At 41.6% G+C, this 26,807-nt stretch overlaps 1 protein-coding gene across 19 annotated transcripts in view; it reads right to left on the bottom strand.

Moving 5' to 3' along the window:
- CADPS (calcium dependent secretion activator) overlaps nucleotides 1-26,807 on the bottom strand; it is a 479,125-nt gene that overhangs the window by 97,244 nt on the left and 355,074 nt on the right. For 5 of the 19 annotated variants that reach the window (XM_058726308.1, XM_058726310.1, XM_058726302.1 and 2 more), the window contains 8 exons: nucleotides 24,984-25,085; nucleotides 23,163-23,226; nucleotides 22,624-22,747; nucleotides 20,233-20,301; nucleotides 19,344-19,361; nucleotides 6,851-6,957; nucleotides 1,567-1,587; nucleotides 204-360 (listed from right to left, as the gene is read on the bottom strand). In XM_058726308.1, the coding sequence (XP_058582291.1) occupies nucleotides 204-360; nucleotides 1,567-1,587; nucleotides 6,851-6,957; nucleotides 19,344-19,361; nucleotides 20,233-20,301; nucleotides 22,624-22,747; nucleotides 23,163-23,226; nucleotides 24,984-25,085 (662 nt within the window). The remainder of the gene's footprint in view (nucleotides 1-203; nucleotides 361-1,566; nucleotides 1,588-6,850; nucleotides 6,958-19,343; nucleotides 19,362-20,232; nucleotides 20,302-22,623; nucleotides 22,748-23,162; nucleotides 23,227-24,983; nucleotides 25,086-26,807) is intronic. The other 14 variants (XM_058726306.1, XM_058726313.1, XM_058726314.1 and 11 more) reach the window with 6 other exon arrangements.

Here is a 26,807-nt window from a genome sequence, read left to right as displayed (position 1 = left end):
ACATTTGTTGGAAGAACGAGAATGGCCATCAGCTGTAAGCTCGTGTTGTTTTTAAAGTCATAAGAAAACTACGAAGGGGGTTCACGAGCCTGTAGTCTGCCTGGGACAGAGGAGACATCTCATTGATCTGTTTATTTACCTATTATTGATCTATTTATCTGCACACTACTTAGGAAAGTCAACCAGTCGAAGACGATACGTACAATCAGTACGGAGAAAATCATTCAGCAGCTGAAACAGTGGAAAACTGTCCCATGTGTCTGGGGGCTGCACCTCTAACGCCGCATCCATATCCACTGCAAAGAGTGACAGGAACGTCTCCGCATGCTCCACCATCAAGTCTGACCACCACGCAAAGGCCTTTGAAATTTGGCAGAAAAACAACAGACAAAGAGGCGATGAGCTTTTCTCTCCCACTGAAGATATGTGAAGTCAAGTCCTCACTGGTCAAGATTAACGGTGCATCAGCAGGGTTTGGTGACTTTATTGTAAAAAGAACAGCATTTTTCAGACAAGTGGGCTTTTACGTGTCCCGAGGCAATGCTTTTCATAATTCCAGGCCTGCCTTCAAACGTATTCTGATCTGCTGGTCAGAGAACGCAGCCGGAGGAATGGCAGACGTGGAACTTCTGTTCAATTTACAATAATCCAGTACGTTTTGAGTCATGCTCTTTGTCACTGCTGTTGGCTAGCTCTTGCTCTAGGGTATTCGAATTTGGGAGTTTCTTCACTGTGTTTATGGGTTTTCTGCTGGTCTAACTTGAAAATTTGCAATTATTATTCACTTACATCTATACATCTGGGCTTAAATGTCTACGGTCTCATACAAGCTCAGCAACTCATTATTTCTCTATGCATCGGTAATGTCACTCCTATTTCATACCAAGGCAAAGGAAACCTTGTTCCAATTGTCACCAAACTTTTGAGTCAAAATCTCTTTCAGCAGGGAGCCTCTGGTGTTGCATCCTGCCTGTAGGGAAGATCAGGCTTACGCTAGGAAGCACTCAGTAAGATCAGGACTTACTTTTCCGGGGGTCGGACACGTATGTACATTGAAAACCAAAAAATATCAGTGAAGTAACTCATTTTCATGCACGTGGGTCCTTGGAAATCATTGTGCAGGGTCTCAGGGACAACATTCGCATCGGACGAGGCCAGATGTGAATGCCATTCAAAGGCATGCATGCATGTTGACTAATCATTTCTGGCAGGGAGCATGCAGAATGAGTGGCGGTGTCAACAGCCCCCCCCCTTTTTTTTTCCTGATTTCAAAGAGAGCAGAGAAACAAAAGCAAATTGGCTGCCCGTCTTGTCCCCCAGCCCCCAACCCAATGCCGTAAAGTATTTACATTGGAAACACTTTCCGGAGCATTCACCAACAAAAAAGATGGGAAGGCGTTTGGAAACATGAAAGATGATTATGGAAATAATTCCATAAATGAAAAGAGTTTGTTCAATGGCCAAGCTCTTCTGTGATTCATTAGTTATTTGGGGATATTCTAACAGCCACTAGGAGGCAGAATAGGGGTCCACCTCTCTTCTTTCATGAGATTTCATTTTACTTACTTCTCCTTTATCAACATGTGGCTGGTTTGCAAATTAAATGGAAAAAATCAAGTCATGGACCATTCTGCAAGGTCAGCGTGGCTGGAAATTGACACCTGCTGTTTCCATTTTAACTTACAGTAAAACCTCACCGACTCAGAGTAAGGAGAGAAGAGAGATGCTCGCCTGTCAGCAAAAAAGCCTACATTATGGGGTTTTCTAAAAAGAGATATCATTTTACTGCTTTCAAATGCAGTCAGTACTTGGGCACGAAAGTCAAAGGCGTTCGCTGGTTCCCATATAAGTGTCTCATAAATGTAGAGGTTTTTTAAAACTTCTGATAACCATAGACCCACTGATGCTTAAAGTGAAGTCAAAGAGATAGAAGCTTTAACTTCAGAGGTCCTGGGATAAAACTTGTGAGAAGAGCCGTTAGAATTTCCAGAGAAAGTTGAGATCATGTCAAACATTCCACTTCAGAAAAATGAAAAGAGCCACATCTGCAGTTGAATTGCCACAAGTATTTGTGTCTGAATCGATGAGGTTTTATTGTGGGTTTCCTGCCTGGGCACGAGGGCCCTGGGGTGTGGGGCTGGCTCCACACTGACTACCTGGCTAAATCTGGCAGAGGAAGAAATCCTCCGCCCCACCCCCGGAGCTCTCCCAGCCACCTGTGTTTTGGGCAGAGACCTTGAAAATATTGGAACTTGCTGGAGTCCCACTCCCACCCCCACCCCTAGATGGCGGGATGACTCTCATTAATCCTGATGCAGGAGATTTGCAAACTTCATAAAGACACGCCAAATGTTGGCTGGTACTTCCTCATTAGTTATTTTATGAACTTTATAGCTTCAGGGTGAGTCCAAGTAAACAGTTACTGGGAAGACTGAGTTGCCTACTCAGATATGATTTTGCTCTAGGATGACGGGGGCGGGGGGGGGGGGGCGGGGTGTGGAGAAAAAGAAAGAGAGAGAGAAAAAAAAGAACAAAAAACCAATTCTAAATGTTTGAAATTCCAAATTTCTTAGCCCAACTTCACGCCTGGCTCTTACTAGGTTTATTGAAACGTTGCAAACCAGAGGCCCAAATAAGCACCCACTTCTATCTATAGAGCCTAGTCCCTCATTGGAATTTCATAAAATTGAGCAATTATCTATAGCTGTTGCATGAATAGGTATATGGATAGGTAACCCTACAAAGAACAATGACTATTACGATATGAATGATCACTATTGAAGTCTGGCAGAGAAACTTTGGATTCTAAAGTCAAGATCATTTAAATATAATAGCTGTAGGAGAAATGAAGACCAAATCTATTTCTGTCCACCCAAGGTAATTCTTCCAGAACCACATCAGGAGGTTCTGGAGAAAAGATTCTGGCAAGGGCAGTCACAACCAAAAAGCCATTATCATAATTTCAATCAAATGAACAGAATCCGTGTGACTGGGTTGGGCAAGGCAAGCTTGAAAATTTAAAAAAACCACCAAAACAAAACCTAACAACTATATTTATCTCACGCTTGTTCATACAGGTGAATGCTACTTTGGTACACGACTGAACTCAAAGTCTGTGGGCATCCGAAGCCTTTGGAGATCTTTTCCAAAGATAATAAGGAGCTGTGCTTTGGCTTCTAAATACTTACCCGCTCATTTCATTATTTAAAGGCAAAGATGTATGCTTTAGGAATACAGTCCACCACACTGAACACATTGTCTATTTTGTACACAAACTACATGTATATATGTACCCCTTCGTGTACCACAATACATATATACATATACATACGTATACATAGAGAGAGATTGGAAAGGGAGAGCACTGATACGTGAAGGCATTATTCGTGTGTATGTGTGTGCGTGCATGTGGGAATAACTTCAGCTCTCAGAGCAGAATTAAGCTGAGATTAAGAAATAAATGTGACAACTACCACCGTATCGTGCATGCGTGTATGTGTGACATAGTTCCAGCTGATGAGAATGTTTTCTCTTGGGGTATTTAATTACTTTGTACTGGAATTAAAGATGATTCTAAGGATTGTTGATTTTTTTTGGTGAGGGAGGCAAGTCTGCTTGTCACATTTGTTTGTGTAGAGCCACGAAACGCCATGGCTCCACGGCCGAGATCCATGCTTAGGGTTTAGTGATTTTCTTGAGTGTATCTGAGCGATCAGAGAAGATGCAAGGAGGACTGGTCAGTAGAAAAAAAAAATCTTCATACTTCATTCTTTTTGGCAGCCAAACCTCGTCTTAAACATATCAAAGCAAATTCTACTTCGTTAGCTGTAGTCCAGGGGGCTCTCGACCCAGCTCTACTTTGAAATCAGCTGGGCAGTTTTACAAATTACTAATACTCAGCTCCTCCCCGTGAGATTCTGACTCCTCGAGCTGGGGTGACACCCTGGCATCAGAAAGTTTTAAGGGCTTTCCAGGTGATTGCAATCTGTAAGTGAACGCTCCGAACAAACGGTGCCTTTCTGGATGCTTCCACCTTGAAAAGAACCCTTTCTTCTTTCCACATATTCTGTCTGTACCTTTCACTTGACACTTTCCACATAGTTTTGTCCCTTTTCATGATCACATACTCAATATATTTGGCTTCCTTAGCAATTCGTCCCCAAAAATGCAACAGCCAAGCTTTGCTGAGGACTTACTACGTGCCAAGCATAACGCCAGACACTTTACTTCATGCGGACTTCCATCCCCAAACGACCATCTGAGGTAGATTCTATTATTCTCTCTCATTTACAGGATAAGAGAGGTTACGCAACCAGGTCGAGATCATAAAGCAAGGGGCAGGTAAAGCTGGAATTCGAACTCAAGCTTCTCTGACACAGAACCCGAGCTCCTGGCCACTATGCACTGTATTGTTTGAAGGTCAAGACTGCCTTATGTTTCCTTGTTCTCCCAAAAAGCACGAGGTAGGTTGCCTCGGTGCTTAGCAGATAGGTAACTTTTGATCCATTCATGAAATTCTGTGATTGGGTGAAATTACTAATTCAGGAAATGATCCTGTATACGTCTCTAAAATCGAATCAAGTCTCCCAATTCCAAAGTGTGCTGAAGTTTTCAGTCTAACTTCTAATGGAAACAGAATTGGATTTATTCCTACCCTATTTACTTACCCCGAATGCCTTTTCAATGCATAAGATTAAAATATTTTTATGATGATGGTTATTAGGGCAGTTTAAGATGATGATTAGCGCTTACTGAGAAAAGTGCTTGTTTGGAAAAGTAAAACAAACAAAAACGTCTTCTTTGTAATATCAGCTTCCCTTTGGTACCTCTTTTGAGTAATTTAGGAAAATATCCATCCTTCCTTAGCCTGTAGCAGCCTGAGAGTATCACGTGATTACAAATGAAGCATGTCTGTCACTTTTGTTCTTCTTTTAGTTAAAAGCACAGCAGCACAGCTGTGACTGAGGAAAGCCATCCTCTTCGTATCCAGGTCTTTAGAAATGTGTAGATTTGGTTTGGCATCATGGGAAAAGCCTCAACATCCAAATCAGGGGAGGGCAGGCCAGAACCCCTGCGGAGCTCTGGAAATGATTCGGTGGACACCCAGAAAGAACGTACTTACCGTCACCAAAACCCCCAAGGCCCCCAATCTGAAAAGGATGTCCTCTAGGATGGAGTTGAAAAAAAAAATTATCCTAGCCCAACTTAATTTTATATGTCTGGAGGTAGGTCCTAGTTTCCAGGTTTGCAGGGGGTTGATTTGGCCCCTCTTCTCATTCTTGGCTGTGCACCGCTTGGAGTTAGTTACACTCGCCTCAAAGGGTCTTCACCCTGTTCTTAGGAGGGTTTTGGGGGGGGATCATGATTCTTTGACACTCTCTCTATATATAAATACTGTATATATGATTCACATACAGACAGTTGTAGAGGAAGATTAGTATCACTCTGGCTAGCTACTGGTTACTACATTCGGTACTCAACTGCTGTGGTAAAGGTAAGTACAGACGGACGTAGGAAACTAAGACAGGCTAAGGACAGGATCCAGGCAGGTAGGAGGCGCGTGTCGGGATGTAACTGCACTTGTTGTTAAGTATATCACTCGCTTCATGCACGCACAAGAGAACCCCCACATTTACCCTGCCGTGGAGGGCCATTTCACAAGCAGTCCACTGGAAGTTGCCGTTACATTCCTCGGGTCAGTGTTAGAAAGCAGGAGCACCCAGGAAAAATCCCAGTAGAAGACATGATACTTGGAAGGGCATGCACAGACTATGACAGCAGGTGGCTGGCTCATTCGGCTTAGTCACATACCTCTTTTCCCTGCCACGATCAGCCGTGATTGAGTGGAACAGTAGAAAAACAGGGAGGAAATTTAAATATGCAATCAGGCATTAGTCGGGACGATTGGATTTATGGTGTATTATATATTATGTAACTATACTGTCAATTTTCCTGTATCATGGGAATGATCATTTTAAGTGCTTGAGAAATTGCTTTTATGGAGTGCCTTGGTTCCCCTCTTGCTGCAGAACTGAATGGAGAGGAAGAGCGAAAATTAGTGCAATTTTCAAAAAGGTTATTTTAAGAGAAATTTTAAATCTCGGTTTCTGAAACAGGAAGTGACAAAATAGTTTGACCATAATGGAATCCTGGGATCTTTTTTCTTTTGGAAGTGTTGGGTTGTTTAAGTCCTTGCAGTTTTGGGATTTAGTTAGCCTTGAAATCCCTTAGTTTACAGTTATTATCAAAACGATCGTTTTGACAGTGGTTCGTAAAAGAAAAAGAAAAAGTAGGCTGTATTTATTCAGATGTATGTTGGAGAATCGACAAGTTGAACAACACAGAATAATTTGCTTCCGTCACTGCATTTAGCAACCTAGGTCATCCGAGATTAACCAGTGAAGGCTCTCGTGCGAGCGGAGTAAGTTACAGAGATAAATTCAAAAACATGGCCTGCGACCCACACACCAAATAAAATAAATAAAAACAACAGTGGTGGCGACAACAACAACCACAAAAGACCAAAAAGTATCGTGTGTGTTCCCGACGATAACCTTGTGCTGCTGGAATACATGTTATCTTTAAAATACACTCACCTCTTTTGCTTGTTGTTAGAAACATCTGAAAACTTAAAGCTGAAATGTATAACATGTAGCCACCTTTTGTTTGTTTTAAACGACCTTCAAAGGGCTTCTCCTTGCAAAACTTCCACTCGCCTTCTCTTTGCAAGGCCAGTTAAAAGAACATGTGTGTTAAGGCATCTCGTTGGTTTGAATTGCTGGGAGGATGGGGTCTGCACTTTCCCGCTAAGGAACACCCAGAGAAACAACTTCCCGCCCGGCCCGCTCACCTCCGCGTGGTGCTCCTCATTCTGTTGGAGAACCTCAATGACTAGTTCAGCAAGACGGATTGTGTCTTCGAGCTTTTTGGCAGGAGTGATTAATCGGCCTACATTTTCTGTAGTACAAGAATTGGTGTTAAAATTCAGTGAGAGCTTCGGGCTAGTTTTGCGGCCATTAGAACTAGTGGATAAGACATTTCAAATCATCACCAATTTTTTTTTTCTAAAGGTTCATGCAAATGTCCAGTGCCACGTAATTAGTAGTGAGCAGACCATAAAGCCATTTTGTTATTAACACCATCCTCATTATAATACATATTAAGAAAAAGCAGTGCTCCAGCTGCAAATTTTCATAGTAAGGCTATATTAAGTTTATGACAGCCCATTTCCAATTGAGTGACATTTTGTACACACGTTCTTTAAAGACAGCATAAATGCACTATCTTATATCACTCTCTAGACTGTGTTCGCGCTACCTGAGGCAGGACTCTGACCCCTGACTGCTGTGACATTTGTTTCCTGGATTTGTCCCTGAACGTTTGGTACTTCAGCTTTGTTTTTCATTACAGGTCTGCATGTTTAACAGGTATTGGAATGTTCATTTGGAACAAACAGAATCAAACGTCTGGCTGTTTGAAGTTGTCCAGGGAGGAAACTGAAAGCTAACGGACATTCCTGAGCTATTAGGTAGAAGACAGGATAGAATCATTAAAAGGGCGTTGGGGGTAGAGGACTGGAGGAAGGGATGGTAGTCTGTGCCACTGGTTGGTAGGATTGAAATTTTATTTGGGGGGTGTGGGGGGGGTGGTGGCAACAATGTACTCAAAACTGGTTCTTTGTTGTTAGTTTTTATTATGTTGAAAGCATTGTATTTTGATCTGACCCAAGACCAAAAGGAACCCTGGTTCAGGGTGAGTCTTTCCAAGAGCGGATTCAGGAATGTTTGGTGATGTCATTATGTTACCAAAAATGAGAAACTTTTTTTTCCTGGGGGAAATCTTTTTATTTAAAATGTAATGATATTCCTAGCCAATGAAATTGCTTGAATTCAACCAGTCTGAACCCACAGGGGATCCTCTATTTCATGTTTAAACCTTCGAACTCTGAAGCCTCGGAGACGTTGGGAGCACACGGGGTAAAATGGCAGTAGGATCCGTTAGTGTGATTCCACAGCCAGGTTATATATGTGCACAAAAAGACTTCCAGAACTTGTTTTTATCCCCTCCTCTAAAGCAGATATATTTTGGCGTCAGGATTTTTCTAACTAGAGAAAATTACTTAAAACTTCACAGGAAGGTTTTCTTGTTGTTTATGCTATTGTTTGGCCGGGGGGGGGGGTGGGGGGCGGGGGGCGCGGAGATGAGGTTTAAACAAATAGGTGACTGCGAATTTACCAAAGAAATTTAAAAGGGCCGTCTCATTTTCCATTGTACGTTTGTCAGACAGGCAATGAACATCAGACGAGTAGTAATGTGGGATTTAATAATGAAAAACAAATTCAGTGAACCACTGTATAAAGAGTATTTCAGCCAATGGGAATGAAGAATGGTAGATGGGGTTGGGGAAGACTGTCGAGGTCCTGGGAGTTTCAGTCCAACAAAGTCCCACGACTGGAGCGAAAGTGGGCTTTCTGGATTCAGGCCAATGGGACACTCCACGGTTTGTACCGCACACAGGTGGAAATGGCTGGGTAGGGTTAGGGCATGAGGGGGTACCAGGGAACATAAGTGTGCAGATCAGGCAGGGAATATCTGACACTCAGGGTGAGGACATGTGAAGAGTTTAGGGTTGATAGCTCATCGCCTGGTCCAGAGCAATGACTGTATGGAGAGATAAAGAGCGACAAGGTTGATTTCTGTGCTTTGGGGGCACCAGGCCCGTTTATAATTTCATAAATGGGCTATCATAATTTCATCAGGAGACTTTCAGGCATTTCTACAAACATACTGTGTATATATGTTTGAGTAATATGTGTAGAATGAGGTATTTGCATTTTGATAGTAAATATGCATAAGCTACTCTTTTTTATTAGTTGATATTCACATTTACACATCAATTTGCAAATTCCTCATCCTATGCTTATTACCCATTCGACACATACACCCACATACACACATCACACACTTACAGACATTTTCTAGTAACCAGACAAGCCTGCACATTAATACAAATCTGCAGGAAATCCCACTTGGGGCACATCTTTGAAATCTCTAGCTTTAAGAATAAAGAACATTGTCCTTTTGGGTGGAATACTCACCAAATCTAGGGGGAATTCTAGCTGTACGTGACACATGATATAGACATGAAATAATTCCTACCAACATTTGTATGTACTTTTATTAAAAAAACTGTGAATGATTTTCATGTCTGGAGAAATCCAAGATGCTTAAGCTAGGACCACCTGAAGATTTGTTTTAATATGCAGTACTCTTAGATTGACTACAATATATATTGATAGATACACATAAAGTGTATATGTGCATGCAGCCATTCTATAAGTGTGTGCACATGTACACAGATATGTGTATGCCTGATGTATATATACAAACAGTATGTTTAATAAAACCTTTTGCAATTTTACTTTAACAGGCAACCATTAACATAAGCAGGTTAAGGATCCTTTAATGTAGGATGCTTGATCTTCCAATTAACCCATGGAGCAGATTTTCATTTACTATTAATTAGCTGCAATTCCATTATCTGTAGATCAAGCCACTTTGCTGAGACAAGATACTATTTTCCTCTTCATTTGCGTAGCTAACTGACTAGCTAAATGGCAAAAATTGTACTGGAAACAACTTGTCTACGATGTTGTCTTTAAAGAAAATATTGTGCAAAATCCTGTAGCACATCCTCCCTCCCCCCGCCCCCAGCAGAGGTCAAGGAGAAATTTGTGCTTAAACATGACTTTTTTTTTTTTGGTGTCACTTCCGCTGTCTTGAAATGTATTGCAACATTCCTATCTCCCAATCGTGTACCCGCTGGAGCACTGAGGAAAGGGAACTAGAACTACAATATACTTAGTAAACATTTCATACAACAGAATTGAAGCTCAGAACGTATAAAAAAAAAATCGTCATGCAAAATGTTATGCAACAATGTTATTTTGTGCTGACATTGAGGTTTGAAAATGTTGCATATGTCAGACATAGCTAGAGACAAAAAAAAAAATGTGGACATTTGGAAATAAATGCTCTCTTTCGACTGTCTCAAAACCTACAGTGTCACACTCGAGAGCCGGAGCCGCACGCAGCTCAGTGTTCCAAACCGAAACAAAATTTCCAGAAGGAAAATGAACGGAAAAGCAAACTAAGCTAGAAAGCTGCTGAGTACAATAACGGTAGAAGTTTACAGTACTTGGTTTTGGCCTAGGCATGCCTTTGAGCCTCTGAGATAGCATGCTGGTCTGCGTTTGGGAGGGTGGAGGAGGCCCAGGAGGCGCTGGGGGGGCTGCTCAGGTAGGTGAGGAGAGACAGTAAAAAAAGTAAAGAGACAAAGTGACTTTTTACAAAGGTGACAAGTAAGATGACAAACTCTGAAAAGAACAACAAGCAAATGTGATAAAACACAAATGGAGAGCTGCTCCTTTCTAGGAGTCACTGCAACGTTACAGAGGCGTGACATTGTGCGACAAGGGACGGGACTCTTACCAGCGTCACCAGCACCACCCTACCGAGACACTCAGAGGCTGAATGCAAATACTGGATGCCCTTATCCAGACGGATACACATGAATGATGGTGGCAGCATCATTGGCAGAGAGAAGATACACTTTTGTTCAATGAAGAACGCCTCTGTGTTAACAGCTGCTTCCTTTTTCCAACCATCAGACTTATGGATTCACAGCTGGAAGATCTGGCTTCTCCCCTTCAACATGCTTCCTAACCTTCTTAGGCAACCTTACACCTTCTACTTAAACCTCCCTGTGCTTCAGTTTCCTCAGCTGCAGACTGCGAATGTTAGTATCTTTCTTATGTACCTCGCAGGGATGATGCTAAGAGCAAATGAAACAATGCTGGACAGATCTCTGTAAAGCCTAAGGTGCCTACAAATGTTTATTGTTATCTCCGACACTGTGAGGAGGCAGGAATGAATTGCTCTACAAAAGCAGATGAAGGGCCATTATTAGTTCCAGTGAGGTAGGGAATATTCTTGCTCCCTTTGTGGAATTTCAACATGTCAAAATCTGTCATTTTTTTTTGGGGGGGGGGGACGGAAATGTGTGGTATCTGATTGTTTCCAGCTCATTTAATTATTTTCAGTTTGGAATTCTCGTGGCTTTTATATTGTGGGTTGAATCATATATAAAAACTTGCCAGCTTATCAAATATGTTACTTGCTATTCCAAATGTTAGAATACTGTAATCAGCACTTGACCCATCTGTCATGTGGCTTACAATATCAGCACAGCAAGCATCCTATAACAATAGCCTCTCCTTCAATACAGGCACAGAGCACTGTCAGCTTTACAATTCTCTCCCTTTAATGAGTGTCTCATTAACCTTAGACCTGCTCCTTTTTAATAGTTCCTCATTTATAAAGCAATCTGCACGGTGAGGGGGCCATACTCCATTGCCAAGTGCGCTTCTGGGTTTGCTTAAATTTTCAACTGGGAAAATGAATTTTACTTCAGGCTTATAGGAAATGTAATGCTAGCAACATTAATAAAAAACATGAGAAATAAGGATAAATAAGAATATTCTGGTGAAACCATCTATTAAAAGCAGAAGTTGATGAGGTCTTTTGATCGTGGGACCACCTCAATGTTTTGAAGGCAGGACTAAAAAAAAAAAATTAGTTATCAGTCTCTCCTCTTATTTAAACCTTTTGTTTGGAAAAGATTGTGCGTAAACAGATTTGGAAAAAATCAGTTTTGAATTAAAGCTATTTAAAGGAAGGCCACTGTGGATCCTTGCTTTAGGAAAAAGAAAAACCACTCTGTATTTTAAAGTTTTTTTTAAAATCTGGTTTTCTACCTCCAGCTGTGCTGAAAGTTAGGTACGTCACTGGTAACACACCCTCATGGCTCTTTCGACGAGTGTGTGTTACCTGAGTGTGTAACTTCTTACTCTTTTCCCCCAGGTAGCTGAACCTATGTAGAGAAATACCTGACCTGGTGGTTTGTAAAACAATGAAATGTCCCTGGGCTGATCCATAACCCCCGAGGAAGCAGAGACACATTTCAGCTCAGTGGGTCTTGATGAGAATTTGTAAAGGGATTCCCTCTTGCCAAGTGCCTGTCCAGAATTCTGACAGTGAGGTTTGCCACCAGAGAAAAACAAGCTCCCTATTTTTTTTTTCCTCCCAGAGCAAAACAAAAACATCATACCTTGGTTTCCAACTTCATTTACCCAATTACCATTGCTCATGTTTACACAATTAAATCTGCTTGGCTTCCAGAGAGAGAGTTAAATGTGACTGCAGAAAAACAAAAAGACAATTCCTCCACATGCTCAGCTAAGCCAAGGAAGAGAAGCATCCAGGAGAGAGAGACGCTCCAATTAGCCCTTAAATAACCTGACCATTTCTGCTTCCAGTGAGCGCATTGCCAGTCCCTGAAATATCAAATGAGAGATGGAGATGGTTGATGGAAAACCCACTTACTACCAAGTTCCAGCCTATTGATGTGTTGGTGCAGGTGCCAGTGGTAGGATTATCCTATCACTGGAAATAACTTGTGGGTAGCAATTTGCTATGACTTGGGAGCTGGGGAGACCAGAGCTAGCGTAGGAACAGAATAAGCAGATAGACGTGTTCTGCTTTCCAGAGGACCCTGCCTCTCTAAAATGATCGCTCCGTGGACCATACATTGAACGCATGTTCACAAGTCCACATGATTGCTTCAGTGACGCTATCCATTAAATACGTTTCATGTCTTACATCTTCATCACTCCCTTTCAGAAGATTTTGCCGATAGCACAGCTTGAAGTACATGGTGGTAAAGAGGTGGGTGAATCATGCATCATTTCCTCTACTCTTTTCATTGTAGCCATTTTGCCTCTCCCCTGTAAGGACAGGATGGCATGGCCAGTCCATTCTACCTCCATAGTGTCTCCTGATTTTATCTCCCACTGTATAACGTCATGTGCCCACACTCTTGCCAAGGTGATCGACATGCAATTCACCTCATCATCTCTACCTCAACTGTCGCCAAAGACTGCCAGCCTGCCTTCAGTACCTCTTCTCCTCTGAAGTTCATTGTCCATGCGGCAGCCAGAGTGACCTCATAAAGCACGTATCTGAGCCTGTCCTACTCCTGCTCAGAAGCCTTTATGAGATTCCTTCATAACAAGAGTTATACTCTCATGTGTCATAACAAAGAGAGTGCCTGCCTTCATAACAAAGGTCCACCTCCTTTATTGGTACCTCTACTGAGCACATACGGCCCTTAAAAATAGCAAATTATATTCAACATCAGTCTCTCCCTATCCCATTGAATTCTGTATTTCTAGGGGCTAAAGCAGTGCCTAACCCAGGGCAGGTCCTCAAATATTGCTGGAAGGAAATCTACAGTGGATTCTGCCCAATGCAGTGCTTTCATGGAAGAACAAATATTCTGTAGTTGCAAATGCATATAAACTATACAGTAACTCTATCTCTTACCAAAAGCCTCTGGTTACTTAAAAAATATACTAAGCTGAATTGCTGAATAGTAAGCATCATAACTGAAACTTCCAAACCAGAGAACAACTTCAGATGTCTTGATGCAATTAAAAATGATGTAAGATAATTTAACGTAATTTTTACCTAAATTACGTTGTATCAATAAAGAAGAAATAATGCTATTATAATATGTTTCTTCTCCAACTTGGTATCTTTGTACCCCAAATCAGGCTTTGTCCTTAAGACTGGACAGTTGCACCTGAGAAAAATGAACTGAATTCTGGATAGACACAGTAGTAGACATCTGTGACTCTGTTATGTACAGTAAACTTCCTCATGAGAACTGCCTCTTTACTCCACATGGTTCTGGCGGGAATGTCCAGGAATGTCCTACAAAGGAAGTCATGTGACCCAAGCCAGGCCAACCACAGCACCCCACACCATCCTGGGCAATAGGATTGGCTGAGAGATGAACATGTCACTCAAGCTGGGCCAATGAGGCCCTTCTCTGGAATGTCAGACAATTGCCTGGAAAGGCAAATTCTTTTTCCTCTAGGGTCATTCACTAGGATAAAAAAAACTGGTGCTATCTATAACCACGCTGGTCTCAACCCCTTCTATTGTGACTCCCACTCACATTGAAGAAGTCTGTCAGCAGTCAGAGAGATCAAAACGCACTAAAATTTTTTATTCCTGAGTCCAGGCATTTCTTAGCTATGTGGGGCAAGAATTCCCTTTTCTGACTCAAGCTTTTTGAGTTTTTTACTTTTGTTTTGTGTGTGTGTGCATGTGTGTGTGTGTGTGTGTGTGTGTGTGTCACTTACTATAGCAAGAACCCTGATTCAATAGTACTATTAAATATTCATGCAGTCCCCAAATAAGCCTTTATGTACATGATCACGAGCTCACTGGGGCAGGATGTTGGGCATCTGAAAAGATGATCAACAGAAGTAAACACTTCAACAAAGACAGGGAATACTCCAGACAGTTCTTCCTGGGGAACCAGCCCTTGACTTCCTGGACATCTCTTCCTGGGAATGCATCAAAGACCCTGGCTTAGGTCAAATCTCTGTGTGCTGCATTCCTGCAACAGTGCCTTACATTTGCCTTTACCATAGTCAGCAGAATGGAATTACTTGTTATATGCCTGTGTTCTCTACCTTATCATAGGCTTCCAGCTAGGGACCATGACTGCTTTTGCTCATTGCTCGGGTGCCTGGCAGAGCTCCTGGAACTTAGTGAGTAGTTAACAAATATATGTAGAGCTATACGGCAATGTTTTATTTTGACATTTATGATAAAAGGATATTGTGACACTTATGATAAATCAGCTGCCCCCTAGATTCCATTAACATCCCAATCACAATCCCCTGATCAGCAGCTTCAGCATCAAGTAGGAGCTTGTTTGAAATGCAGATTTCCAGGTCCCACCAGAGACCTACCAAGTCGGAATCTACGTTTCAACAAGATCTTCAGGGAATACTGAAGTGTGAGAAGCACTGTTTTATATCCCATTTCTGAAATCAAATAATGTGTCTACACTACACATTTGGATTTAGAAGTTTCCTTTTAAATAAAATATACAAAGAATGACAGCTAATATATATAATGAATATTTACTATGTGCCAGGAAGTGTGCTAAATATTTAGGATATGTGTTTTGATCTTTCCAACAGCCCTCTGGGGGGAGGAACCATCATCAGCCTCTTTTGTAGAAAATAAAAATGAGGGGCGCCTGGGTGGTTCAGTCGGTTGAGCGTCTGACTTCCACTCAGATCATGATCTCGCGGCTTGTGAGTTCGAGCTCCACGTCAGGCTCTGTGCTGACAGCTCAGAGCCTGGAGCCTGCTTCTGATTCTGTCTCCCTCTCTCTCTGCTCCTCCCCTCTTCTCTCTCTCTCTCTCTCTCAAAAATGAATAAACATTAAAAAAAAATTTTTTTAAGAAAATAGAAATGAAGCCTAAAGAGATTAAAAAACCCATAGGAACCAAAATTGTGATTTAACTTTTTGGTGTAACAAATCCTGAGTGCTCAGGCTGGTTCTGAAGTAGTGTTTTTTTTGGAGCTGTACATAAAAGATGTACATAAAAGAATGCTGGACAGCGTCAGCTGTCATGTTGAAAACTTGGGCCACTAGGGGCACCTCAAGTGGCTCAGCCCGTTAAGCAATCAACTCTTGCTTTTAGCTCAGGTCATGACTCACCATTTGTGAGTTTGAGCCCCACATCAGGATCTGTGCTGGCGGCGTGGGGCCTGCTTGGGATTTTCTCTCTCCCTCTCTCTCTGCCCCTCCCCTGCTGTCTCTGTCTCTGTCTCTCTCTCAAAATAAATAAATAAACTTAAAAAAAACCTCAGGCCACTTAATGGATTGTGGGTGGGGCCATTATCTCTTGGCTGACAGATAAAACAGCCCAGGGGTGGGGTGCGGGCTCCTGAATGTGTGCAGGACCTTGGACCTATAGGAAGTTTGACTGGAGATAGGAAAAGATACAGAATCTCAACCCTACAGAATCTGCTTGGCAATCCTTTGGATGCATTTGGCCTGCTCTAGCAGGTTTCTGTCAGTTGCAGACAAAAACAAGTCCTCATTTCTTTGGCAATCTTAGGGCATCTCAACTGCCCTCAGGAAGACTTCCCAATGAAAGGAGGTGGGCAATGATCTAATCCCAGAAAGGGGTCCTCTTGTTTTTTGTTTGTTTGTGTGTGTTTTGTGGTCTTCCTGGATCAAAAGTTGTAGATACTTTTGAACTTGGCCACTGAATGAATGGAGATTGTCCCAGTTGAAAGGGCTGCATAGTAGAAAAAACAAAAAGGGATGGTGTTTGAATTTACAAAGATCTGAGTTCAATTCCTGCTTGAGAACGTCACTTATCCTCTCTGAATCCACAAAAGGGGTAATAATAAAGCCTTATTTATAGGACTGAGGGACAGACTGAATTATCTATCTATCATCTATCTATCTAATTTTATAAACCCTTGGCATATTTGCAGGAAAAATTGTTTTATTTCGAGTTCCAGTAGAATCCTTATGATGCTCAGAAAATTATGCAAGTATTTAGCCAAGAACTGAGGCAAAACACCAATAGTAGTGTAGACTTTCTCAGAGCTTGCTGGGTTCAGAATGTGTGACGGTTTAAACGAAATGTATTTAAAATGATAGAATTCATTTGCAGGAGTCACAGCTTTTCTTTTATAGAGTAGCAGCCTTTTACATTTTTTTTTAAGATACTGTAATTAAATAGCACATTTAATTTCTAATAATGCCACCAGACAGAAAGCATAAGCCCCCCGAAATGCCATGTGCAGAGTCCTGTAGCCTACTGAGGCACAGCCTGATTGAAGGACTCTGTAGCTGTCCACCCCAGTTTACATAGGTGATGCCAGCTGTGCCCAGCCACCTCTGTTGGTTGGCTTTGCATACCCATCTGCGTGTTTGTGCTTTGTTCCCTCTCGGGAGCCTGAAGAGGGAGGGGAAGGATGAGAAAAAAGATTTAAAGATCAGGAAGGAAAAAATTACAGCGATGATTGTGATTTAGGTCTGTTTTGCCTAGAAGAGGCCTTGGACATACCAAGCTTCAAACCCATCTCTGCTTTGACCTTAACTCTTCTTATTTTTATTTTTAGTTTTTTAACGTTTATTTATTTTTGAGACAGAGAGAGACAGAGCATGAACGAGGGAGGGTCAGAGAGAGAGGGAGACACAGAATCTGAAACAGGCTCCAGGCTCTGAGCTGTCAGCACAGAGCGCGACGCGGGGCTCAAACTCACGGACTGCGAGATCATGACCTGAGCCGAAGTCGGCCGCTTAACCGACTGAGCCACCCAGGCGCCCCAAGACCTTAACTCTTTTTAGGTCTCATTTTATTCTCTTGCTGCTACCCAGTCCTTTCCGCCCATCACTGTATGGGCAGTATGATTTTTACGGAGTTCAAATTGCCAAGCTGCCCCCCTTGCTTAAAAAGCTTTCACGTGGGGCGCCTGGGTGGCTCAGTCGGTTAAGCGTCCGACTTCAGCTCAGGTCACGATCTCGCAGTATGTGAGTTCGAGCCCCTCATCGGGCTCTGTGCTGACTGCTCAGAGCCTGGAGCCCGTTTCAGATTCTGTGTCTCCCTCTCTCTCTGACCCTCCCCCGTTCATGCTCTGTCTCTCTCTGTCTCAAAAATAAATAAATGTTAAAAAAAAAAAAAAGCTTTCACGTTTGGAAGTGAGAGCTGTGGATCTTGTCCCTTGAAAAACCCATATGCATATAAACGTGGGCATAGATTCTAGGTTAGAAACCTCTGGACCATGAGATACAGTCTGAACTCTATTACTAAGATGGTGCCTCCTGCCTACATTGCAATTTTCACCCATTACTGCTATGATTTCACCTTGCTTAGCAATCACACTGAATTACACAACATTTAAGAGTGTGACGTCTGGCCTCGGATTCTGGCTCTATCACTGACAGGTGACAACAGGTGTGTTATCTAACCTGTGTCTCAGATTGCTCATCTCCAAAATGGGAATGATAGTAGGATCTCCTTCATAAGGGGGTTTTGAAGATTAAATGAATGAATACATAAAAAAGCACTTATGGTCATACCTGGCACATAATACACATGGAATAAGGATTAGCTACTTTTTTAAGGATTAGCTATTTTTATTAGCTGTACGGTTTCACGCATTTGCACATATTATTCCCTCTATCTAGGATGCCGGTCCACTTGCCAATGTCAGCTTCCTTTCACCGATTCTACTTTAGTTTTCAGGATGTATTCAAGCTCACCACCCTCGTGAGAACTTCCATGGTTTTCTGATAATGTGCTCTTGCACACACTCTGTTACTCGGTGTTGCTGTGTACTGAGTTTGTAATTTCCACTTATACGCCCATTTGCACATATGCTCCGTAAGGTTAGCAGCTACGTCCCTCTTGTTTACTAGGCCCTGGCTTTCACAACTGTACCTGGCATATGGTAGGCTCCCACTAAGCACTTGTGGAATGAATGGATGAATGAATGAATGAACGGATGAATACTTTCTCTTTCAGGGAGAGAAAGGCTCATGTGTCTTGAACACAGGTTTGTGAATCTTCAAAGACCTATTGCCAGCACGGGGCTTGGCACGTGCACAAAACCACTTTCTGAGTTGATCTGAGATCCAATCAACTTAGATTCAATGAAATACGTTTAGCGTTGATTGCATGATCATTACCTTTTGAGGATTTTTTTGACTTAAGAACAATGATCAAATATAAAATAAATAAATATAAAAAAAGAGATGAGCTTTATTTATTAAAAAGTCTTAAGTTAAAGCTTTCTTCAAAATATGCTCAAATATTTGGGGACCAAACAAGACGAAAATCTCCAAAGCCAGAGAACTTCCTAAGACCTGTCCTCCCACGACCCTTCCAGCAACAACCCCCGCTCAGCCACCCTCTTCACGCATCCTGTCTCACCACACAATACATACAAGAACAACACGGACACAACTCCTCTCCGTCTTGGCTGATAAACATTCATCAAAGAACACAAACTTCTCAATAGGGAAGGGAACAGAAAAAAGAAATGAAAAACAAAGAGGAAGAGTAGTTTGGTTCAGTAACGTATTTTTTTAAGCACGTGAGGCCAAATCACTGAAATCCTGAAACCGAAGATGAAATGGAGTTCCGCAGCTAACCAGAGTTCTGTTCCTTCAAAGCTTATGCCTTTACGGAAACTCTGCTCTATAGAGGTCAACATCTAATGTGCAAGAGATATAGTTAGACAGCACAAATTAACTCCTTAAGTATCATCGCAACTCCACATCGGTCTTTGGGAGTTCATACGTTAAGGAGCTCTTAAAAAACAAAAACAAAAACAGAAACTCAATAATAACTCCACAGTCCTGACAGTTTATAATGCATATACAGTTGGTTCACCTGCATCCTTTTGATTCTCTATTTGAAAGAGAGAGCACAACAAGGAGAGAAGAGAGAGAGAAACAAGAACACATATGCAGGATTAATGAGCAAATGGACCAAAATGCCCCCCACTTGTGTGTGATACATGATATTGGAAGGAAAAGGTTGCCCTTGGGTTCCCACCGCCCCGAAGTGTGGGGGCCAGCAAAAAAAGGCTCCTTCACAGAGGTGGAAAATGCTGCACAAATAGAAAATTAGTAAAATTAAGTTTAATGTGAAATCAAGCTATGAAACATACACGAACTCTCCAAGTGACAATTAAGTCAAATGTTCTAGCCAGAGCTTAGAGGACAGGGACAAGTCAAAATCTCCCGAGAGAATAAGGAAAAGCTTCCCAGCTTGAGAGAGAACAGACAGGAGGCATACAAGATCTAATTTTTACACAGGATGGACCACCTTGTGTGATCTTATACCCATAATAGTTTCACATCTTCAACATGGAAAGGAAGGCATGATTTTGCCTCAGCTATCCCTTTTCTGACACCTAACGCATTGTTCCCGGCCTAGTGGCTACCTTTTGATTGTGTACCAGTGACAAGCACTTTACAAATTGGGGTTACACACAAGCAAAGTAAAAATGCATTCAGGTCACAGACAGAGAATAACTGAAAAACTTACGGACAAATCTGAGTTTATCACAAACAAATGGCTTAATTGTCTAACCTGTTTGAGGCTGATAAAAAGTGACTGAACTTCTCACACTGGGTTTCACAGACAGAATCAACAGACAAGCCAATGCTAAAAAACTTGAAGCAAGGAGAGTGAGTTGGTTTGGATCTGGATTTTCTTGAAATAATGAAAACGGAAAGAGTGAAGACAGCATGGCGAGGAGGCGGTAGGTACTCACGAATGGTTAAATCCATCACTTGGGAGGCCAAGCAGAAGACAGGATGCTCATACATTTCTCTCTTTTTCCCTATAAAAGAGGATTTGGGCATGCAAGAGGCTTAGGTCAGAGGTAAAGAGGTTAAAGGTCATAGGTTAGAGGAATACGTTACATTAGCTCAAAGGAAAATAGCCACAGAGTATTTTGGGATAAACACGGGATAAAAGAAAAAAGGAGTTTCAAAATTGGAGATCTACTGGATTAACCATTCAGCATGCCGTGAGTCACGAGAGAGATTGTGACCATGATTTTACACGTCTCTTTAGAATTGTTGGCAAGAGTACAATGACCAAAAACATCATGAGTAAAGGGAAACAGAATTTCATTGATTTAAGGCTCCAAGATACTAAGGATTTCAGACTTTAGTATCTAAGGCTCTTGAGGTATTTCTTCATAAACATAGTCTCCAGCGATATCACTATAACTTCATTCCCAAATTCTCAGGGGACTAAGCTGTGGCTCAAATGTAAAAACGTAAGATTTCTTTTCTGAGCACAGGATTAGAACCTCGTAAAAGAAAGTTGTTTGGTAGTAGCATCTCCAAAGCTGCAATGTCTCAACCTACGGTGGACTATGTTCATGAAAGAAAACCTGATACATGCAGCCAGAGGATGTTGGGTTGTCTGAATTAACAATCCCAGCATGCTTTGAAATTGGTGTCACAGCCACTTTTGCAGAGGTAATGTCAAAAAGTGGCTGAGCCAATCACGGACAAGGAAGGAGAGAAGCGGAAGAGAGCAGGTAGTGTGGAATGAGGTACTTCTCTGAAAAGAGAGTTGGAAAAAAAAGATTGGTTTCTTCAAAGAATCCCCAGACCTAAAAGTCACAGTGCAAAAGATAATTAACACAACCAAGAAGAATTGAGGCACAAAAGGAAATTACAGATCAGCTGATCTACTTTGGAAATGAATGCATTTTTACTTACAGATCTTAAAGTTTGTTTTTGGATATATTTATCTGAAAGAAGAGAGCAGATCTTACCGAAAGACTAGTAATAACTAGACCAAGGCCTACGAGGCAGCAGCCATGGCGACCGGACGTTTCTTGATCCCATCCCATCTCTGGCCTTGCCTAGAATTATTAGGTACCTGGTTGACTTTACCAAATACAACCAATCATTATGTCCTGGGAAGGTAAATGCTAGAACAATTATTTGCTAATATAGCCCTTTAATGATCTTCTTATTCCTCTATTTTTATCACTCATTACCAAGTCAAGAGTTGATAAACATCCTTTTAGTGCCCAATTCTTAAGTGTTTCTCCCTGGGTGCATAGCAATGAATTCATTACCACTGGTACACAATTTGCATTGTCAGACAGACAAAATTGAGAGAGGGAGGACATGTAATGTACAGAACACTGCGATTTGACATGACCTTAACCTAATTCTCTAAGGAAACAAGGACTTCGGCAGGGTAAGTGATAGGGTTTTGGTGGTTGATTAGGTCTTTTTTTTCTCCCCCCAGTCAAGTCCTGAAGGCAGACAATGGGCATTTGCTGGTTTTAGTCAGGTGTTTCACATGTGAGAGAACATCAGATTCCAGAATGCGGACACACTGAGTTTTGCACACAGAACTTCCACATTTATACACTTACACCACTGGTCAAGTTGGGTGTGGTTTTCAAATCACCCTATAGCAGCCAACAGGGTAACAATGAAAAGTGATTAATACCTTTGCAAATGAATAGGTCCCAAAGAACCATATCTTCTCAAGTAGAGTTTACTCAAAGTGCCTTTTGGGTGATTACTTGGTCATCAGTGCCTGCTTCCCTAAAACTTGAGAGGGCAGTGGTAACAACCATCCTAGGTCTGGAGCAACAAGAAGGAATGAGATCTAAAGCAAACCAGGAGCCATCAGAGACAGCTGAACACCAACCTGCCATCAGGTTTGAAAATGTTACCCAAAGACAAGATATTCTCAAGGGGCAAGAAAGAGTAAGCAGAAATCTTGATGTTGTTTTGTTCAATGCTCGTTTTACCTCCAAGGCTGTCAACAATGGACAACAAAGTGCTCTGTTTTCCTCTATTTAAAGAAGGTAGCAGTCCCACAGGAAAACATTACTCACAGAGCAAAGTTAATGCCGACACAGACTCTCAAAAGGACCTTCGTTATCTGATAACACCCTATATTCATATTCTTCCCCTCAAAAGACTGCTGCCTGAGCCCCTGTTCTTAATTCATTTATTTGGCCGCAGCCAAGGAAGCTTTCATATTTCAAGTGCTTTCAGGTTTCAATTTAACATATTCAGATGGACCACTGTTTTCTGGTGCCCATTAGAAAAGACAGACTCTTCCCCAGGGAGGCATACCAAAATTTAAAGAAGTAATTGGGGGCAGAAGGGAGCCTTACCTTCGATTTTAGCATATTCTGAGAGCCGGGAGTAGTTGACTAAAGCAGCCTGCTCTAGACATTTCCGGATGACTGTTTTTACCTCCTCTTGTGGTACGGGGGTAACAATATCTTTCATCAAAACCTTTAGGTGGGAAAAAAAAAGATTATTAAGATGGTTCAACCAAATGTGTTGCTCATTTATGTTTCTTAAAGAGCTCAAGTTTAAAATGAGTTGTGAATGCCTCCTTGTGACTTAATACTGATTGAGAGCCATCGCTAAACAGAACACACAGAGTTGTAATGCACAGTTAGGATGGCAAAACCCATCTATGAATCAAGGAAGGGCCAGGAACATATCTTCAATATATGCTAACTATTTGGGAGTCTGGAGATAAAACATCTAGAATTTTGGCAGTTTCCCCACGTTTATTCTGGTATTTGATGAATGGTAAGTGAAGCCTTGAAAAATGACAAACTAGGTCATTCAGCCATAATATTTCATTACAATCATGTTCATGTCTATATATATGTAATCTGTCTTTTACTTCCATTCTTACCCTTTCCAAGAGTGATAGAGTAGCTTTTAAAGCCCCTTCAGGTCGACCGAATGGAAAGCAATACCTAAAAAACAGAGAACATTCTTCAGGTTGCCCAAATACATTACATTTCAGCATGAAGTATGCTGCAATTTGATTCCTATAGCAACTCTTTCTGAGGCACAGAAAATGCTTTTTATTTTGTCACGTTGTGTTATGTTAATCTGAATTCACACCATATATGTGTGTATATAATGTATATATGTGTATGTGTGAATAATGACTAAAGAGGGACTCTGCAAGTGTCTGCAGCAGAAAAGAATATTTAGAGTGATGGCATAAGGCTCTGTTTAGATTTCTATTGTGAAGGAAAACCATTTGTTAGCTCACATGTGACCTTATATATTATTATAGAGACCAGGAGTAAAAAAAAAAAAAAAAAAAAAATTAGTTAAGACAGGCTAAAGTCCTAACATATTTACTCAAATCTCCAAAGGCTTTACTATAGGAAATGAAGGAGTGTATTTTGAGCAAATTCATGCTTTTGCTAGATGTACTTCTTTGACTGCAGTTTTTAATTGTTATTGGGTCTTTTGTTACTGGCAATACATCTTGCATATAGCGAATAATCAATAAAAATTTATCCAAGAGGATTTTGATGGCACAGAAAGAGCTAGGTCCTGTACTCCTAAGAGTTCCATTGACTATTTGGGGCTGTCACAGGCCTTTTGAGCCACTGTTCCTCATGGTACCAAGGAACCAGCAGAGGCTACTTAAATTCAAACTATCTCCTAGGCATGTGTCCAGCTGAATGGTCTGGGGCAAGTTCCTTAACTCTCTCAGCTTTGGTTTACTTTTTATTTGAGACTGTGACAACGACCTTACAAAGTTGCTCTGGGAATAAAAAATCGAGTTAATGCCTAACCAGCCGTGAGTCCTGTATCTTGACCCCTAGGAAATGTTTAAGAAAAAGGATCAGTTTATTATTATAAATGTTCTTACTATTTTTGAGTTACTATCTCAGGATCTCTAGTCTACAAGCACCAGTGCAGCGATAGAAATGTCTAATTTGCTGCAAGGCAGAAGCGGGCTACGTGGTGCAAGGCTGGACTTGGACCTGCTTGCTGTGTCAAGGGCACGGGGTAGAGTCAATCTGCCAAGGCAGATCTAAGTTTCCTTCTTTCCCTTAGTAGACGGCTAGCCCTGTTTCTGAGGTAAGAGAGAAGGTGGACACTCTCATATGGATCCCACTGCCTTCCTTCCCTGTTCATGTGATCTGATTCACAGGATTTTTCACGGGTTTAGGAACCTTGTAGAAATTTCACATTCAGCTTCTTAACAGAGATGTAAAAAATGGATTGATGACCAGGGTCAGCTTGCAAAAGGAGGGCTCTGTTCTTTCAGTGGAAGTAGAATGAGCTGAAGATGTCAGTCTCCTGGCTATTGCAGAACCCTGTCCTATTGGTTTTCATTTCCATTCAGTTACCTTTTTTTTGTTTTTTTTAGAGGGACGGAGAGCACAAGGGAGTGGGGGACAGGTGCAGAGGAAGAGAGAGAGAGAGAGAGAGAGAGACAGAGAGAGAGAGAGAGAGAGAGAGAGAACGAACCCCAAGCAGGCTCCATGTTCCTGACATGGGGCTCGATCCCACAACCCTGGGATCATGACCTGAGCCAAAACCAAGAGTCAGATGCTCAACTGAGCCACCCAGGTGCCCCTCAATTCAGTTATTTCTAAATATCCAATGTGTCACTGACAGGTTAACAGTTTTAGAAAGTTAAGCCCTTTATTTGCCCCACCCCAGTCTCACCCTCTTAATTAACCCCTCAACCCCAGATCCTTACCTAAAATGTGTAATCTGATTTTCCAAAAGAACTCGGAGTCTCTCTTTGATTTCTTCAAAACGTTCCTTCTCTTCAACAGTCACGGTTCCAATTCCATCAGGCCTGAAAGAAGACATGTCATGAAGTGACGGGAACCTCATACACTGACATCATCAAATCACATCTCTAGCAGGAGGAAACTGTCCACTTCAGAAGAACAATTACGATGATCGATGTGACCTTAGGAGAAGTCCTGCTTTTCACAGGTGGCTACTAAAGGGCACGGGGTATGCTGGGGTTATCTTTTGGAGACATTCGTAGTACTGTCACTCATTTATTGTGAAGTGGTAAAATGTATAAACTGGTGGCCAGAAAGTCCAGTTTCTAGACCTTTTGTTTGGCTCACAGCTTAAGATTTTTTAACTATTTGTCAGCATTTTTTTAAAGTTTGTTTGCTTGTTTGTTTATTTAGTGTGTGGGAGAGGGGCAGAGAGAGAGAGCATGCGCGCGCGAGAGAGCCAGGATCCCAAGCAGGCTCTATTTGCCAGCATTTTTAAAAGTGTATTTATTTACTTAGAGTATGGGAGAGAGGCAGAGAGAGAGAGAGAGAGAGAGAGAGAGAGAATCCCATACAGATTCTATTTGCCAGCATGTTTTAAAGTTTATTTATTTATATAGAGTATGGGAGAGGGGGAGAGAGAGAGAGAGGGAGAGACAGAATCCCAAGCAGACTGCACATGGTCAGCACAGAGCCCGATGCGGGGCTCGAACCCATGAACCATGAGATCATGACCTGAGCTGAAGTTGGACACTTAACCGACTGAGCCACCCAGGTGCCCGAATTTGCCAGCAATTTTTAAAGTTAGGAAAGTTTTACAACACAATTCTTTTTTTTTTTTTTTTAATTTTTTTTTAACGTTTATTTATTTTTGAGACAGAGAGACAGAGCATGAACGGGGGAGGGTCAGAGAGAGGGAGACACAGAATCTGAAACAGGCTCCAGGCTCTGAGCTGTGAGCACAGAGCCCGACGCGGGGCTCGAACTCACGGACCGCAAGATCATGACCTGAGCCGAAGTCGGCTGCTTAACCGACTGAGCCACCCAGGTGCCCCTACAACACAATTCTTTTGAAAATTTGGAACAACTGGCATTAACTGGTGAGTAACAAGTAATAGCTTTTTAACAGGGGCAGGCACTTAACTGTCCACATCTCTCAATTGTATTAAATATCTCTCTTGTAGGCACTTAGGTTTGGGACTCCTGAATTACGCACACAAACTTCTAGAAAAAACAGGTGCCTTGTAAATATCTATTGTTTTTGGTGTTAAATGTTCCTAAGTGACTCAATATCTAGCTTATATTACAGATGTTCAGATTCTTTTAAGCACTAATGTATTAACTGAAGAACAAATTATAAGACATTGGGGAAAGTGAAAGACATTGATGAAAGAAATGAAAGATGACGCAAATAAGTGGAAAGATATCCTATATTCATGGATTGGAAAAATTAGTATTGTTAAAATGTCCAAACTACCCCAAGCCATCTACAGATTTAACGCAATCCCTATCAAAATTCCAATGGCATTTTTTTACAAAAATAGAAAAAAACAATCCTAAAGTGTGTATGGAACCACAAGAGACCCAAAGAGCCAAAATAATCCTACTAAAGAACAAAGTTGGAGACATCGCAATTCCTGACTTAAAAGTTTATTACAAAGCTTTAATAATCAAAACAATATGGTACTGGCATGAAAACAGATGCACAGACCAAGAGAACAGAGCTGAGAACCCAGAAGTAATCCCTGCATATATGGTCAACTAATATTTTAGACAGGGGAGCCAAA

This window comes from Neofelis nebulosa, chromosome 4, assembly GCF_028018385.1.
Source record: "Neofelis nebulosa isolate mNeoNeb1 chromosome 4, mNeoNeb1.pri, whole genome shotgun sequence".
NCBI classification, from domain to species: Eukaryota; Metazoa; Chordata; class Mammalia; order Carnivora; family Felidae; genus Neofelis; species Neofelis nebulosa.
Note: the sequence above shows the minus strand (reverse complement) of the source record. Positions and strands in the feature narration are given on the sequence as shown.